This window comes from Lontra canadensis, unplaced genomic scaffold, assembly GCF_010015895.1.
Source record: "Lontra canadensis isolate GAN:19392208 unplaced genomic scaffold, GSC_riverotter_1.0 scaffold36, whole genome shotgun sequence".
Lineage (NCBI taxonomy): Eukaryota > Metazoa > Chordata > Mammalia > Carnivora > Mustelidae > Lontra > Lontra canadensis.
Window position 1 is genome coordinate 7,313,625 of NW_022631030.1, and position 16,720 is coordinate 7,330,344.

At 43.8% G+C, this 16,720-nt stretch overlaps 1 protein-coding gene across 4 annotated transcripts in view; it reads left to right on the forward strand.

Moving 5' to 3' along the window:
• Positions 1-16,720, forward strand: part of JHY (junctional cadherin complex regulator) — a 54,347-nt gene that overhangs the window by 20,176 nt on the left and 17,451 nt on the right. For all 4 annotated transcript variants that reach the window (XM_032868767.1, XM_032868769.1, XM_032868770.1 and 1 more), the window contains exon 4: positions 10,720-10,833. In XM_032868767.1, the coding sequence (XP_032724658.1) occupies positions 10,720-10,833 (114 nt within the window). The remainder of the gene's footprint in view (positions 1-10,719; positions 10,834-16,720) is intronic.

Genomic DNA, 16,720 nt, shown 5'->3' on the forward strand with positions numbered 1-16,720 from the left:
GGTAAGATAAAAAATTGGTATAACCAGTATGGAGGATAATTTGTTAATATCCCTTTAAAATACAAATACATTTTATTATACATTTTATTATACATTATACATTTTACTTGAAAAAGTAAAACATAATGGAAGAGAATAGACTTCAGAGCCAAGGTGTTTGGCACTGCCACCTGCTCTCTGACCTTGGGCAGGTTGCTTAACCCCTATGTGCCTCAGTTTCCTCATTCTTTAAAAAAATATATATATGTATGTATGTATTCATACATATATATATAACAGTACCTTCCTCACAGGATTGTTAAGGTTAAATACATAGGTTAATATATGTAGTTTTGTTAGATCAATGTCTGCCTTATAGCCAACACTATATAATTGTTAGCAAAGATTATTTTTATTTGACCCAGTACATCACATTCCTAGGAATTTTTCCTAGTTATATATGTGCAGTTTTGAAATAACTCCTGTACAATATTATTCATTTCAGCCTTTTTTCAGAGAAAGATTGGAAACTACCCAGATATCTATCACATGGGTAATACTGAAATTATAGTACATCCATAGAATAAAGTATACTGTAGCTGTTAAAAAATAATAATAATAATGAGGATGTTCTCCATGAACGGTTTTGGACAACTTACCAGAGTTTTTTTTATTATTAAGGGGAAAATCAAAGGTACAGAACAGTGCACACAGTGTAAAAAAGTGAGGAAGGATAAAGCTCTGTGTTTCATTAGGTATGCATAAAAAACTGGAAGGATATGCTGGTGATTAATTGTGAAGGGTGGACAGGGATGAGAGCACAGCCTTCCATTTGATACCCTTTTATAGCTCTTATTTTTTAAATGATTTTATTTATTTATTTGACGGGGGTGGGGGAGGCAATACAAGCAGGAGGAGTGGGAGAGGGAGAAGCAGTCCCGCCCCCACCCCACAGTAGGGAGCCCAATGCAGGGTTCCATCTCAGGACCCTGTACTCAGGACCTGAGCCAGTGGTAGACGCTTAATGACTGAGCCGCACAGGCGCGCTATAGCTCTTATTTTTGAACCAGGCCTATGGATTCACAAGACAACATCTTTTATTTTTTTATAAACATATTTTTTTCCCCAGGGGTACAGGTCTGTGAATCGCCAGGTTTACACACTTCACAGCACTCACCATAGCACATACCCTCCCCAATGTCCATAATAACCCCACCCCCAACCCCCCTCCCCCCAGCAACCTTCAGTTTGTTTTGTGAGATTAAGAGTCACTTATGGTTTATCTCCCTCCCAATCCCATCTTGCTTCATTTACTCTTCTCCTACCCCATTAACCCCCATGTTGCATCTCCTCTCCCTCATATCAGGGAGATCATATGATAGTTGTCTTTCTCCGACTGACTTATTTCGCTAAGCATGATACCCTCTAGTTCCATCCACGTCGTCGCAAATGGCAAGATTTCATTTCTTTTGATGGCTGCATAGTATTCCATTGTGTATATATACCACATCTTCTTTATCCATTCGTCTGTTGATGGACATCTAGGTTCTTTCCATAGTTTGGCTATTGTAGACATTGCTGCTATAAACATTCGGGTGCACGTGCCCCTTCGGATCACTACGTTTGTATCTTTAGGGTAAATACCCAGCAGTGCAATTGCTGGGTCATAGGGTAGTTCTATTTTCAACATTTTGAGGAACTTCCATGCTGTTTTCCAGAGTGGGTGCACCAGCTTGCATTCCCACCAACAGTGTAGGGAGGGTTCCCCTTTCTCACAAGACAACATTTTGTAGTAACTTGTAACTTCACGCCCACTGACCGCTCGGGGTCACCTAAATTGCCTTCTTTGCTTGTAAATAATGGCTCAGAGCAGAACCATCCGTTTCTAAATTAAACTGCCCCACAATTATTTTTGCCATTTTTCCTCTGTACCATGTGCATTTTTCATCTATTGATCGTACATTAGAACGCCCTGGGAAGATCACTTTGGAATCCAGGAGATCTCTATCACAGGACGTGTGAAGGAAGGCCCGTTCCTACTGCTATAAAACCCAAAACACACTAGAGGGCGCCTAAGTATCACCGTCAGCCCGTGACTTTGCTGCTGAACATTCAAGACCTTCTTTTTTTTATTCATGAGTTGTTCAGGGTTTGTCTGAAACTCATTAGTTAGAATTTGAGTCAATTTCTGAGCTACCATTAAAAGACATTTGTGTCTTGAAAAAGGAGCTAGCTGTCTATCTTGATTCCAATGCGACTTTGAAGACCGATGAAGGGTGCTTTAGACCTGTTATTCTTCTCTTGGAAATTACAGATACTTTATGAAAACAAATATAGAAAGGTTACTCGGTCCCCTATAGTCTTCCAGACAAAATGAACCGCTATCAAGAATCCACCACCCAGGGCCGCCTGGGTGGCTCAGTGGGTTAAGCCTCTGCCTTTGGCTCAGGTCATGATCCCAGGGTCCTGGGATCGGGCCCCACATCGGGCTCTCTGCTCCTCAGGAAGCCTGCTTCCTCCTCTCTCTCTGCCTGCTCTGCCTGCTTGTGATCTCTGTCAAATAAATAAATAAAATCTTAAAAAAAGAAATCCACTACCCATTTTGGGGCGCCTGGGTGGCTCAGTCGTTTAGTGTCACAAGCCCAGGGTGCTGGCATTGGGCTGGGCTCCTTGCCCAGCCTGCTTGTATTCCCTTCCTTACCATCTCTCTCTAATAAATAAATAAAATCTTGAAAAAAAAAGAAAGAAATCCACTACCCATTTTAAGATCAGTGTACATTCATGGCTCTTGCTGGGACAGCAGGTCAGTCAGCCGACAGACCTTTATTAAACACCAGCTATGTGCTCGGGGCTCAGTGCTAGGGAGGTACCAGAGAACATCTCTGAGGAGATGTCATTCAAGTTGAGACGTGAACAGACAAGGAAGAGAAAACTGTGGAAGCTCTGGGGAACAGGTTTGGTCTGTGCCCCCTGTGGCAGCAGACCTCTCCCCTAGGGACAACACAATGTTACAGGAGAAAAAATAAAACCAAAACAAAGCACTAATTTGGAAGTCACAATGTTATATCCTGGCTCTTCAGCGAACTACGTGGTAGCACTTCCTAGATATTTGAGCAAGAGACTCTTTAAGACTGATATTCTTTATCTATTATATGGGGTCAATTCCTGCCTTGGGAGGCCTACTAGAAAAAAATTATACAAAGCTCCTGACACGTGGCAGACAGTATAGGGAAGCTACTGTCAACACTGGGCATTCTCAAGCTATGGCTTTCTCTCAAGCTATGGGAAGAGAAAGGAACCACTCAGAGTAGGACCTGATATTTTTTTCCTTTTCTCAGATCATAGTGCCTCAAAGTAAAAAAAGGGATAGCACTTCAGGTAGAATTTAAAAATTGTACCTAAAAGGGTAGCATTTCAATGCCCTAGTAGCCCAATCTATGGTAGGACTCTCAGAGAACTCAGAAAACACACGTTACACTTGCCATGTTGTGGGTCAGATTCAAACTCTCAGAGTGGTACACAAGGCTCTCCGGGTCCTAACCCCTTTTGCTGCTTCAGCCATTTCCTTTGTCATCTCCACCCCCGGCCCCGCCTCCCTACCACCCCTAGCATCCTCTGGGAACTCAGCGTCTCCCCTGCGTTTCTGGTCATGCTGGTGGACCACTCTTCCTTGTCTTGTTTGGGAAAACCTTACCCTCCCTCTTGAGATGACTGAGCCACCCACTGCTCTCGTTTTCTGTAGTTTTAGATTTAGTAAAACTTTTGGTTGTCTATAAAATTAAGCTGTACCTTTATTTCACTGATGATCATCTTTTTCTAATTTGTTTAGAAATGGAATTTTTTTTTTTTTTAGAATTCTTCCGGTTTGGGTATTTTTTTTATATATATTTTATTGACAGAGAGAGATCTCAAGTAGGCAGAGAGGCAGGCAGAGAGACTGGGGGAAGCAGGCTCCCTGCTGAGCAGAGAGCCTAATGGGGGGGCTTAATCCCAGACCCTGAAATCATGACCAGAGCCCAAGGTGGACGCTTAACCCACTGAGCCACCCAGGTGCCCCTGGGTATTTTTGAGTCTCACCTCTATCATACTCATAAAAATTATTCTTCTATAGAGTAAGTGCTCTGTATCGTCATTGATTGGGTTTTTTTTTTTCTTTTGCCCTGTGTGACCATGACAAGAGCACTTACTTAGGACAGCATAATTCAAATTGAACTTCATGGTTTTTTCCCAGCATAACGCATTTCCTCAGGCATCTGTCTGTGTGCACTGATCAGCACTTGGTTTAGCTAAGAATTGTGTGATCTATGGAGTGTTACTCCATTCAGTCAACATTACTAACGAGGGATCCATGAAAAGGAAACTTTCCTCGTAACTAAAGCCTGCCCTTTCAGAAACCAGAACCTTAACCTGAGCCATCATTTCCCAGGTCAGCTTTCACCAACGTGCTGGAGGGCCTGACAGGCTGGTACTAGCTTAGCTGGGGCCATGGCACTTGGCTCTGTGGTAATGTCCCTGGCTGTGGCAATGGGAAGAAGGATGCTCTGCTTCTTCCCTGAATGCCCCAGACTGCTAGGGGTCTGCAGTCATTTTTGCTGCTGTCAGTGTATCTGCTGTTAAGCATCTCCCGCCCTCGTAGGAAGCAGACATATTGGGAGTCAGTACAAGGCCGCCTGGGTGGCTCAGTCGATTAAGTGTCCAACTCTTGATCTCAGCCTAGGTCACGATCTCAGGGTCCTGGGACTGAGCCCTGCATTGGGCTCCTTGCTCAGTGCAGAATCGACTTGGGATTCTCCCTCTCTCTCTCCCTGAGTCTCTCCCCCTGCTCAAGTGAGCTCTCTCTCTCTACAATAAATAAGTAAATCTTTAAAAGGCATTTTTTTTTTAAAGAAAGGACCTAGAATATAACCTTCTTTGATTTTATTTATTTATTTATTTGACAGAGAGAGATCACAAGTAGGCAGAGAAGCAGGCAGAGGGGGAGGAGGGAAACAGGCAGAGAGCCGGATGCGGGGCTTGATCCCAGGACCCCGGGATCATGACCTGAGCCCAAGGCAGAGGCTTAACCCACTGAGCCACCCAGGCGCCCCATGATTTTTTTAAAATAACTATTTCCCTAACCTTTTTCAGTTTTCCATGTCCCACCCCCCCCCAGAGTTGTTCTCTTGCCTTTTGCTTTATTGAGCCATTCTAAATTACTTTACTTTGTTTCCATGAAAATAACAACTCTCTCTTCATGCTCAGATTTCTCCAAATTATCTAACCTTTACATACATGTTTTAATTTTAACAAAGCAGACAATAGACATAAACAGGTTTGTGAACAATTGTAAAATACTCTTGGTAAGTATACAACCCAACTGACGGACAGAAATCCCAGGACATCCTAGAGAGGAGTGGGGAGTCATGAGCCTCAGCTATGAGTATCAGTTGGGAGATCTTAAGGACTGGAGAGGATTGCTGAATCCAATGAGTTGAGGAGAAGACGAATACTTCTGTGTTGTACATATCTAGACTGTGAGGATGGGAGTGTGGGTATTTAGGCTAGAGAAATTGGCAGGTGCCTTTCATGCAGGCCCTTGTACGTCATTGTAAAGCAGGGCTCTCAGAATATGGTCCCTGGAACCCAGTGGCATCATCATCGCCTGGGAAATTGTTAGAAGGGCAAATTCTTGGGCCCCATCCCAGACCTCTTGAATCAGAAACTCTGGGGTGAGGCCCAGCAATCTGCTTTAATAAGCCCTCCAAGTGATTCTAATGCATGCTCAAGTTTTAGAACCGCTGTGCTAAGGAGTTATGCCTTTCCTCTACATGCTGTGGAATCACTGAAAGATTTTAGTAATGGACTAATTTGAATTCTGTGGCGATCCAGAGGTCACGCTTACCTATCCCTAGTTGTGTCATATAGAGTTCAGGTTACTTGGTTAATCAAACACAAGGTATTCCTAAAAATCTTTCATATTCTTGAAAATAGTTCATTGCTTCATTCATTTACATATATTTAGTAAGACCTTACTAGGTACCAGGCATTGTCTTAGGTACTTAGAATATAACACTGAACAAAAACCAAAAATCCCAACCCCCATGGGGCTAACTTTCTAGTAGGAGGAGATGGACAATAGACAAAAATAGATAAATCATGTATAGGTGATGGAAGTGCTAGGGAGAGAAAGAGAGCAGAGAAATAGGGAGTTGGGGGTGGGGGGAAATTACGGTTTTAAGGAGGTCATGAAGGAGGTCAGAGCGCATCATGCAAATATTTGAGGAAAGAATGTTCCTCAAAGAGGTAACAGCACATGAGAACGGTGACGGCCCAGTGGTCCTGGGCGGAGTGAGCAAGGGAAAGGGAAAGATAAGGCCTGCTTTCCACATTATTTTGTTGACGGCTGGCTACCTGACTTTATTATAAACCATAAATCTAGCCAGATAAACAAGTAGATTCTATGTATTCTGATGTCAATGGAGAATTCAGTGCTCCATGTAGATAGACCTTTCATTCAATAATACTTACAGAGCGTGTATGTGCCTGGCTCGTGTGACTAGCCCACCAAAACTGAGACTTACAGTCTAGAGGGGAAACAAACCTCATTACCAAGCCAACACTTGTTACAGAAAGGAAAGTACAAAGTGCCAAAGCCGTGAGCTCAGGTGCCTTTGTTGTAATCTGAGGAGTCAAGGAAGGCTTCCTGGAGGAAATTCTATTTCAGCCCAGGCTGGAACAGCAGCAGTGAATGGGACTGGTCAGAATAAATGAGGTGAAGAGGTGTTTCCCAGCAAAGATGGCCTATGCACAAACCAGGAAACAAGGGTGCCTATGACCCAACCACAGAGTTAAGAAAGTACAATGTGAAAAGAACAAGAAGTACAGAATGAAGGACCTTAAACCTTTAAAGGTTAAGGGCAATGGGGAAGCACTGAAGGCAGTGGCTGGCGTAATTAGTTTGGGGGTTTTAAAAGTGGCAGGACCTTATGTGGAAAATGAATGCAAAAAAGTAGTATCTCCAATGGTTTCAATGTCCTCACATTCTGATGGAGCATCTGCGTGTGAAATGCATCATGAAGTGTTCTGCACGAATGGAGAAGGTAACCAACAGCAGAGCCAAATGGTTATTCTCTGATGGTATTAACAACTGTGTTTTGTCTCTTAATGGCTGAATCATGAATACAAATCCCCAGATAACTCAAACAGCTGTGCAAAAATCCGTGTTGGAGCCCGACAATGGCGGGCTCTTGGTGCCGCCATGCCTCCGCCTCTCCTGCCGGCCATGTGTCAAGAGAGAGCTGTTTGTGGGCTTGGACTGCCACAGAGCACAATGTCTCAGAAACACAGAACTAATACAGCAGATCACTCGTTAGCCAAGTTAACCAATGCTCGCCGAATCCAGCGCTCAGGTCCCGAAGACAGGGATTAAGTAACAGATGTGGTGGACTGACGGTAAGCAAATAATACATTTAAGAAAAAAAATCCAGACACTCTGGCCTATTTTAATTTGGCTATGTGCTAGTTGTTAATACCATCAGAGAATAACAAGGAAACGGATATGTTAACTGGGGCGCTCCGCACAACGTCCGTGATAATAAAAAATAAACAATAAACAATGTCAAGGAATAAAGGAGCAAAACTTGCAGCGATTGCAGAACTTAAGGATAATATGCTTTCTAGACATGTTTCAGTGTGTGTCTGTGCAAACTACTAATTCACATACAGCTCTCAGTGTAAAGCCTCAACTTTTTTCTGTGGTGCCCATTCTCTAAGAACCTGATGAGTTTCTTTGAGAGAGAAGTAGCCGCCCAATCTAGCTCAGCTGTACTCAATCTGAGTTGCTTTCCTTCCTACAAACCCTCACTTCAAAGCAAGGAACATAATGTACAATTTTTTAATGGCTCTAGACCCAGGCACTCAGGCTCTCTGCTCTGCGCCTTACCTCAGTGTAAACACCTAATCAGGATTGCCCGCGTTTCATCAATAGCAGCCAAATGCAATTCGAGAACCACAAGCCTTTGAAGTCCTCCCAGCAAAGGCCGGTTTTCTAGTCTGGGATAATGACATGCCATGATTGCTGTCTTTGTTGTATCTTTTCAGTAGAGAAGCAATTATAGGCCCCAATTTAACAGAATAGACATTACACAGCTTATGATGCTCAAAATGCAATTTCATTTGATCATTTTCTCGATTTGATTGGTATTAATAGAATGGTTCACAAAAAAAAAAAAAATAGCTGGCAGAGGTTGTGTCCCATTCCACTTTCAAAGAGATAATGTAGAAGTATGCTTTACTTGCCCTGAGACTCTCACCGGGGTGATTCTGACACCGAGTTCCGCCCAAACAGCCCGTGGATGAAAATATCGCACATCCTACACTCTCTGGGGAAAGAAAGCCTAGGACAACGTATTTGTAATTTGGAAACTTTTTGCCAGAGCTAAGTGTAAGGGAACGCATCCCGGGCAGTCCAACAATCAGAATCACCAGCGGCAAACTGAATTAACTAAACCAAGTCCCCTTTACAAAAGCCAGAGAAATCAAACATCCTAGCGGTGGGTCTATGATTCAGTGCAATTTTTTCTCCCAAGCTCCAGATAACATTTTTGTCCAAGACATCACCTGTGTGAGGTTTGAAAAAGGATTATTTCCTCGCCCACTTAGGCAGCCTATTTAGATTCCCCCCCCCCCCCCCCCCCCCCACAACTCTCTTGGCCTTCATTTCTTGTCCAGGAAAGAGATGATTTTACTTGTAATTAAGTGGTGTTTCCTTTTAACATCATGGCAGTAAGGGATAGAGTCCTTTGCAATAACAAGGGCCAACGTTATGAAACCTAATACTTTTATAGTCCCCTCGGGTTTCTTAAACCAGTACCAGGAGAGGGACTGAGAGATGGCATCATTGACACACAGTTCCTCACCTGCGGTGGCAGATTTGTATTCCTAAACTCTCTGTTGCATAGCAGGTTACACCGTTTCATGGTGTTGGGAAGTTTTCCTTTTGCAGAGTGGGTAATCTTTCAAAATCTGTTGTGTGCTCCTATTTAATTTGTTAAAAGATTTTCTTTGTCAGAGAGAGAGCAGAAGCAGGGGGACAGGCAGGCAGAGGGAGAAGCAGGCTCCTTGACACAGGGCTCAATCCAAGGATCCTGGCATCATGACCTGAGCCAAAGCCAGATGCGTAACCAGCTGAGTCACCCAGGCCTCCCTAGTACTCCTATTTGAAATCAGGAAAATCCCATGATCCAATAGCACTTTTTACCCTTGTATTTGCTATGATATTCAAACATGAAGAAGTCTCAATTTTCATTTTTTCCCATTTTCAGATCAACCTTTAAGTATCTAAACTTCCATACCATCTGTTTGCCATATCTATGAATTCGAGTGCAGCAACGATGACAGGTATTGCTTGTGGCCACAGAACCTGCGTCGAGCAGTGAGGAATGAGGTTATCTTTACTGTCAGACACTGGCTTATTAATATTTAACAGATATTTCCCCCTCTCTCACGATTGAATAGCAGTCTGCATAAATGCAAAGTAAAAGTAAGAAACAGCAGGAGAATCTGAACACAAATGTGACGGATTCTGGGGGCGCCTGGGTAGCTCAGTTAGTTAAGCATCTGCCTTTGGCTCAGGTCATGATCCTGGGGTCCTGGAACCAAGCCCCACGTCGGACTCCCTGCTCAGCAGGGAACGTGCTACTCCCCCCAGCCCCACTCTTGCGCTCATCCTTTCTCTCAAGTAAAAAAATAAAATCTTTTAAAAAACAATAAAGTATAAAACTATCTGGGTCCACCCCAGACCTTCTGATTTAATTGGTCTGGGATGGGACCAGGGCACTGATATTTTGCCATTCTAACATCTAACTAAAGTTGAGAACCTCCGTTCTACATCATTCAAATTCACTGCCGACATTACAAATTCTGCAAGTCAAAGAGGATATTTCAAAATTGCCAAATGTGAGGCTCTGGAGTTAGACTGCCCAGCTCCTCCACTTACTGATTCTGGGCAAGTTCCTTAATGTCTCTGTCCCTCAGTTTTCTTATCTGCAAAAAGAGGGGGTAATAGTAATACACACGCGATAAGGTTGAATACAGTAGGACTGATAGAATATATTCGAAGTGCTTACGACAGTGACTAGCACACCATGGGCATTCCATGTATATTAAATATTGTTATTTTATTGTGCTCATCATCTTGAAGCATAGTGGTATTTCACTATTCATTATTTCTCTTATTACACTCAGCATTTGTTGCTACATCCAGTTCAGATAACTGTTCTAAAATTGGGTCCCCTAAGTATGTACTGAACATTTTTTTTTAAAGATTTATTTATTTATTTATTTAACAGAGATCACAAGTAGACAGAGAGGCAGGCAGAGAGAGAGAGGGAGGAAGCAGGCTTCCCACCGAGCAGAGAGCCCTATGTGAGGCTCGATCCCAGGACCCTGAGATCACTACCCGAGCCAAAGGCAGAGGCTTTAACCCACCGAGCCACCCAGGCACCCCTGTCCTGAACATTTAAACTAAATAGCAGTTTCACCTCAAAGCACCAATTCTCACATCATGCCTATAAGAAAAAACATTATTTATTCCCATTTTCCTTGGGAACAACCCAGGTCCCCAAGGACTAAGATATATCCTTGAACTGAAAATAAAATGTAACCCTGCAGGACCTCTTTCTAGAGTACACAGATGAGCCTCCTGGCTCTAAGACTTAAAATGAATCCCATTAACATGCTTTATATGTTTTACCCTCTTAGATCTCCTACCCCATCAGTGTAACTGACAAGACGTCCATTCAGAACGCCAAAGGGAGAGAAAATGCTGCCATCAATCCTGAAGACCAATGGCATCAAAGAGCCCAACAGCTAAAGGTTACCTGCTAGATTGAACTTTAAATGGGTTTCAAGGATTACTGCTAAATATGAGTAATGTTCATGACTCACTTCTTATCCCTTACAGGGTTATTCTTATGCCTGAGAGTAGTGACCCACCCTTTGTGAGGGTGAGACTAGTTTCTGCCCAGATGGGCCATTGCTTGTTCAGCCTGCCAAGTCTACCCATTTTTCCAAAGGTTCTAAATTTCCTAGGAGAAAAATCATCACATCACCCTTTAAACATTCAGACTTAAAACCCCAAACAGAAGCAAGGCATGGAGAAAATGCTGGCGGGGGTGGGGGGCGGGAGGAGTCAGAGCTGCAGAATACTGTCCAAATCTGCACGGCTTCCAAGTCTGTTTCCTTAATGGCATCCCTAGCTGATGGGGAACACAGTCGCTGAAAATGGGTTCTTGAGAATCCCCAGAACTTCCCTGAACCCTCCTTTTTGCAGGATGGGAAAGCCTACTAACAAGTAATTTAGCATGAAAACATCCTTTTCTGGCCCTGGGTTTACTACTCTGACATCATAATGTGATTTTAGGGAAGATTTTTGCGAAATAGTCCCCACCAACTGTTTCTTTAGAAGAGAAAAAACACTAGCAGATGATTTCTTCTGGAACCAGTATATGGAGTTCTGTGGAGCAGTCATTTTTTTTTTTTTAAGATTTTATTTATTTAGTTGACAGAGAGAGATCACAAGCAGGCAGAGTGGCAGGCAGAGAGAGAGGAGGAAGCAGGCTCCCTGCTAGGCAGAGAGCCCAATGCGGTGCTCAATCCCAGGACCCTGAGATCATGACCTGAGCTGAAGGCAGAGGCTTAACCCACTGAGCCACCCAGGCACCCCGGAGCAGTCATTCTTACACCAGACTGTATCCCCGCTGAAAGAGGGGTGAACCCCACAAAATCACCCAGCCTAGAAAGCCTGACACCATCAGTTCAAACTATGTACAATGCTAAAGGTGTAAGAAAAATAAAGTTCGTTCCAGTTTCAGAGAATTTAGAATTTTTTTTTTTTAGAGTTTATTTATTTACTTGACAGAGATCACAAGTAGGCAGAGAGGCAGGCAGAAAGCGAGAGGAAGCAGGCTCCCCATCTAGCAGAGAGCCTGACTCGGGGCTCGATCCCAGGACCCTGAGATCATGACCCGAGCCGAAGGCAGAGGCCCCAACCCACTGAGCCACCCAGGCGCCCCTGAATTTAGAAAAGAGGGCCTGCCTGGATCATCTTTTTTCCTTCTCAGTGGTTTCCAGGTCACTCTCAGAGTTGCAAAAATATGTAAATAAAAAATAAAAGAATAAAAACAGTCATTCACCCAGAGCTTTCTGAAAGCTGATGCCAGGAGGACAACCCCCAGAGGTGGAGAGGTACTGAAATGCCTGTGGCAGTGAGATGTAGAGGACAGGGTCAATGCCAGACCTCAGAGAGAGCCCAGGGAGCTTGGCCAACAGGATGGAGAGGACAAGGGAAACACTTTAAGATTTTTTGTCATGTGTTACAGATAATGGCCTGGGTCAGAAGACACGGATTTCTGGACCTAGGCCTTTTTTTTTTTTTTAAGACTTCATTAATTTATTTGACAAAGAGAGACACAGCAAGAGAAGGAAGCAGGGGGAGTGGGAGAGGAAGAAGCAGGCTTCCCATTGAGCATGGAGCCCAACTCGGGGCTCGATCCCAAAACCCTGGGATCACAACTGGAGCCAAAGGCAGACACTTAATGATGGAGCCACCCAGGCGCCCTCACTTGTTTATAAGTTGATGCAGAACTTTGGGGAAATCTCAACTTCCCCCACACCTTAACTTTCTTCCTTATTAAATGAAGAGTTGCCCGAAATGAACTACAAGATGCATCCCAGCAGCAAAATGCTATTATTCTAGGATATTTTTCTCCAGTTACTTAAATTATTATAGAAAACCCATCTGAAGATTGTAAGGTTCTTGCAACCTAGAGCTTCCATAATCATCACTACAGAAAATTATAGGATCTCAGCCAGTGATAACATAATCACAGGTCTGGATTTGTGGCATGGCCTTTTTACCACCTCTGTTTTGACAGAGGTGGTAAAAAATTTTATATGGAAGAAAACTGGAAGAAGCCAAAAGAATGCTGTGTGTTCTCTGGGTGTACTAAAATTCATTTGTTCATAACCCACTCGTGAATGAGGACAAGGAGGAGCCAGACATCTAAAGGTCATAGACCTAAAACAATCAATGCAGAGTGGTCCTCGGGATGCTTCCCTTCAGTAAGAACGGGTTTAACTCCCTCTGCATACGCCAGCGAGGCAGGCACTCAGCTCCATTACCTTTCTTTTTCCAGTTCAACTACCCAAATGCAGAGCCTTCTTTCTGGTCCCCATCCTTCACGGGGATTGCCCAGTCTGTCCCTCTCTATCCTCGGCCCCTCTCTCCGTGACCACTGGATCACTCCCTCGGGGTTTATCATATCCGGCTGCTGTACCTGTGTTCCCTCTGTACTAACTACACCAGAAGCTGCCTGAATGTTAAGATGGTTATGTTTCAGGACACCTGGGTGGCTCAGTTGGTTAGGCCACTGCCTTCGGCTCAGGTCATGATCTCAGGGTCCTGGGATCAAGCCCCACATCAGGCTCCTTGCTTGGTGGGGAGCCCGCTTCTCTCTCTGCCTTTGCCTGCCACTCTGCCTGCTTGTGCTCTCTTTCTGACAAATAAATAAAATCTTTAAGATGGTTATGTTTCTTTATATCTCTTAGCACAGTGCTTTGCCCAAAGCTAACACTTAGTAAATATTTACTGGCTGGTTACAAAAACATTTAAGAATCATTTCATGAAAATGGGCCTCTCTGAAAATTTTTTTTTTCTTGAAAGATAGCTTTAGATGACTCTACATAACAATGAATAGCTCCCACTAAAAAGAAATGTCTTTATATGAAACCAAAATAATTCCCACAACAAATATTTATTTAGTACCTACTATATTCCAGGCACTCAGGATCAGGGGTCTGGCTCCAAAAACACATGGTTTAAAAAAAAAAAAAAAAAAAAAAAAACTTAAAAAAAAATAAAGTAATAAAAGATCTTTAAAAAAAAAAAAAATGGTCCCTACCCTCAAGGAGCCCAAAACTTTAGCTGGAAGACAGTTATGTGATCATTATAATGCAATAATTGAACATGCAGTAGGAACTTTAAGCACCAAATTCTGCCTTAGAAAGACAAGAAAAGTCTCCTGAAAAGAGACAGCATCTGAACTGACCCTAGAAGAATGAATCAAAATATGGCAAACAGGGAAGTGGCACCAGAGGTCTGAGAGCCCGAGAGATGTCGTGTGTCCTCAGCCTCACCCACAGGTCAGCATCTGGGGGAGCAGGTGTGAGGGAGGCCAGTGCTGTGACACGGGCTGGACAGGTAACTAGAGGCAGGGCTGTGAAAGGCTTTCATGTTGGCCAAAAGATTTCAGATTTTATCCTGCAAATGGCAGGAAGCCACTCGCCAATTTTAACCAGGTTAATGACGTGATCAGGCTTAACATGGTAGAAAATTCATTCTAGCCAGGGTCTAGAGCGTAGATTGGAAGGAAAGGAGATTGCAGAGACAGCAAAAGCAGTTAGGGGCGGTTTGCTGCTGTTCCCGCAAGAGATCACAAAAGAACTCAGGGCAGGGCTGGGTCTGTCTCAAGCTCTGCGCACCAATAGCTTGTTTTTCAGTACGGTGGACAGATGTAAATCCACCAAGGGCATGAAACTTCCCTCGAGTCAGGGCTGCCCCCTCAGAGTCTGCTAGAAGCGGTCAAGGAGTGAGACTAACAAACTCAGCAATTGTTTGGATACAAAGTAAATGGGGAAGAGAGAAAGAGAGTGGTTTCCGAGGGTCTGAGTAGTGGTACTGACACCACTGAGGAAGAAAAGGAGGGCTTTCGTCTGGGGCTGGAATGGGGGAAGGGCATGAGAACAGGGGTGCTGAGCCTGATGTGGAGTTTGGAGGTGGAACATGATCTGAGAATAGAACCCAGGAAAGACCTCTGAGTTAGCAACATACATTTGATGGTAAGATTCCACTCCCTGGTGGACTGAAGCTGTAGGCATTGCTGAGATGCCCCCCGAATCACAGGTAGTGGGAGAAGAGAGAAGGGTCAAGAACAGGGTCTGGTATAGGATGGTTAAATTTTAAGGGCAAGCAGAGGAAGAGAGCAGAAGGTGAGAGACCATGAAGGGCTTGCCAGAGAGACAGAAGGCTGCCCAGAGTTCAGTAGTGTCATGGAACCCAAGACCTGAAAATCTCAAGAAAGAGTCATCAGTGGGCAGGGTCAGACTCTGCAGGGCTTAAAAAGGTGCCATGAAAAGGGAATGAAACATGCAACTCATACATGCCAGTCTCCAAGGATTCAGAAAAAAACTAAGTAGGAACAATGCACACAATATCACAGAAATGACACATACGTGCGTTTGAGTGTCCATCTGTCTATAGGTGGAGAGACACACAGAGAAAGATGAAATTGGCCCAAAGTTAACGAATCTCAGTAAGATGATCTGGGAGTCCTCCATGCTAGTCTTGCAGTTTTCCTGTAAGTCTGAAATAATGTTCTGTGCAAAAAAATGAAAAGGTAAAGAAAGTGGTGCCCAGAGGATTTCGCCATGAATTGTTTAGCGGTGGCCAGAGCAGAACAGCGTGGGGGTGGTGGTCAGTTTTTCAACTGACAGTTGATAGTCACCATCCTCTCTTTCTATGTAAGCATCCTACTCGGACCTAAGGGCTTTACTTCAAACCAAGTCACCCCTCTTCACTTCACCCTTCCACATAGGTCTTGTCCTGAACCACTCTGTGCTCCCGTGAACCTTCATGGCTTTTCCAAATCCCAGCTTCATTGTGTGTCCAGAACTGGACCCAGTACTAACCTAAGGGTCTGGCCTTTGCTGGCCGGCGTGAGGGAGCAGAAGATAGCAGATCCTTCTCTGTCCCAGAGCACATGGTCAATAGAAAAAAACAGAAAGTTCTCTAATTAAACGAAGCTTCCAGAAAAATGAAATAGGCGGTTTCCTTTCTTGCCGCTCTAAAATAACTCTTGACTTTCTAGGCAAGGCAAAGGAATGACAGGGCGAAAGGTACGGATGATCTTTGACTCATTAATATCAAAGTCCTTGTAATCACATCCTAAGTCATCTTCCCACCCTTCCTATTATTACATGACTCTAAGAGCTATTGTTTTGGTTTTGCTTCCAACACCATCAAGAGAGCTATGCTTCTTTTTTTCGTCTGAACACAGAGTCCTCCCTGACTGACGCTGAAAATCAGAGCCAGTTAATACGCGTTCTCTAAATGTTCTCAATATTATCAGACGAACTCCCACCTTCAAAGTATTTGGGTTTTGTTGTTAATAAACACAACAGACAGGGAGCCCAGGCACAACCCTCAGGCCTGATCAGGGTAACAAAGAACAAGAATGGCTTTTGTTTTAAAGCAGATGAACCTTTGGCTAAGACAGAGCGTGCATCCTTCCCTCTGTTTATGGCTTGGAAGCAGGAAAGCCATTAAAAGAGAAACAGCCAGACACGGCCTTTCACAGGGCTGGGGGCAAACTGCCCTTGGATGGCACAGTATGAACGAACATTAATAACTAAGTACGGATCTTACTAAGAAGTTATCATCCCTGCATCAGGCATCAGGATTCCCCAATGCGAACGCTGTACCAATGGCCACTGCTGTGTGTGTGCTGGGAAAACCCAGTGCCATTAAGCAGTTATTCTGAGTGCATGGAGTATGGACCGATTGTGAGTATTGGTAACAAAAGAACCCCATTGAGAGCGGGATGGAATAGAGGATTTCAGTGCTGGTGGAGATTAAGTAGCCTGAGAATGGCTTTGTATATTAACTTGAGGGAACTCAGGTCTTGCGACCTAAAAAGTGACACCT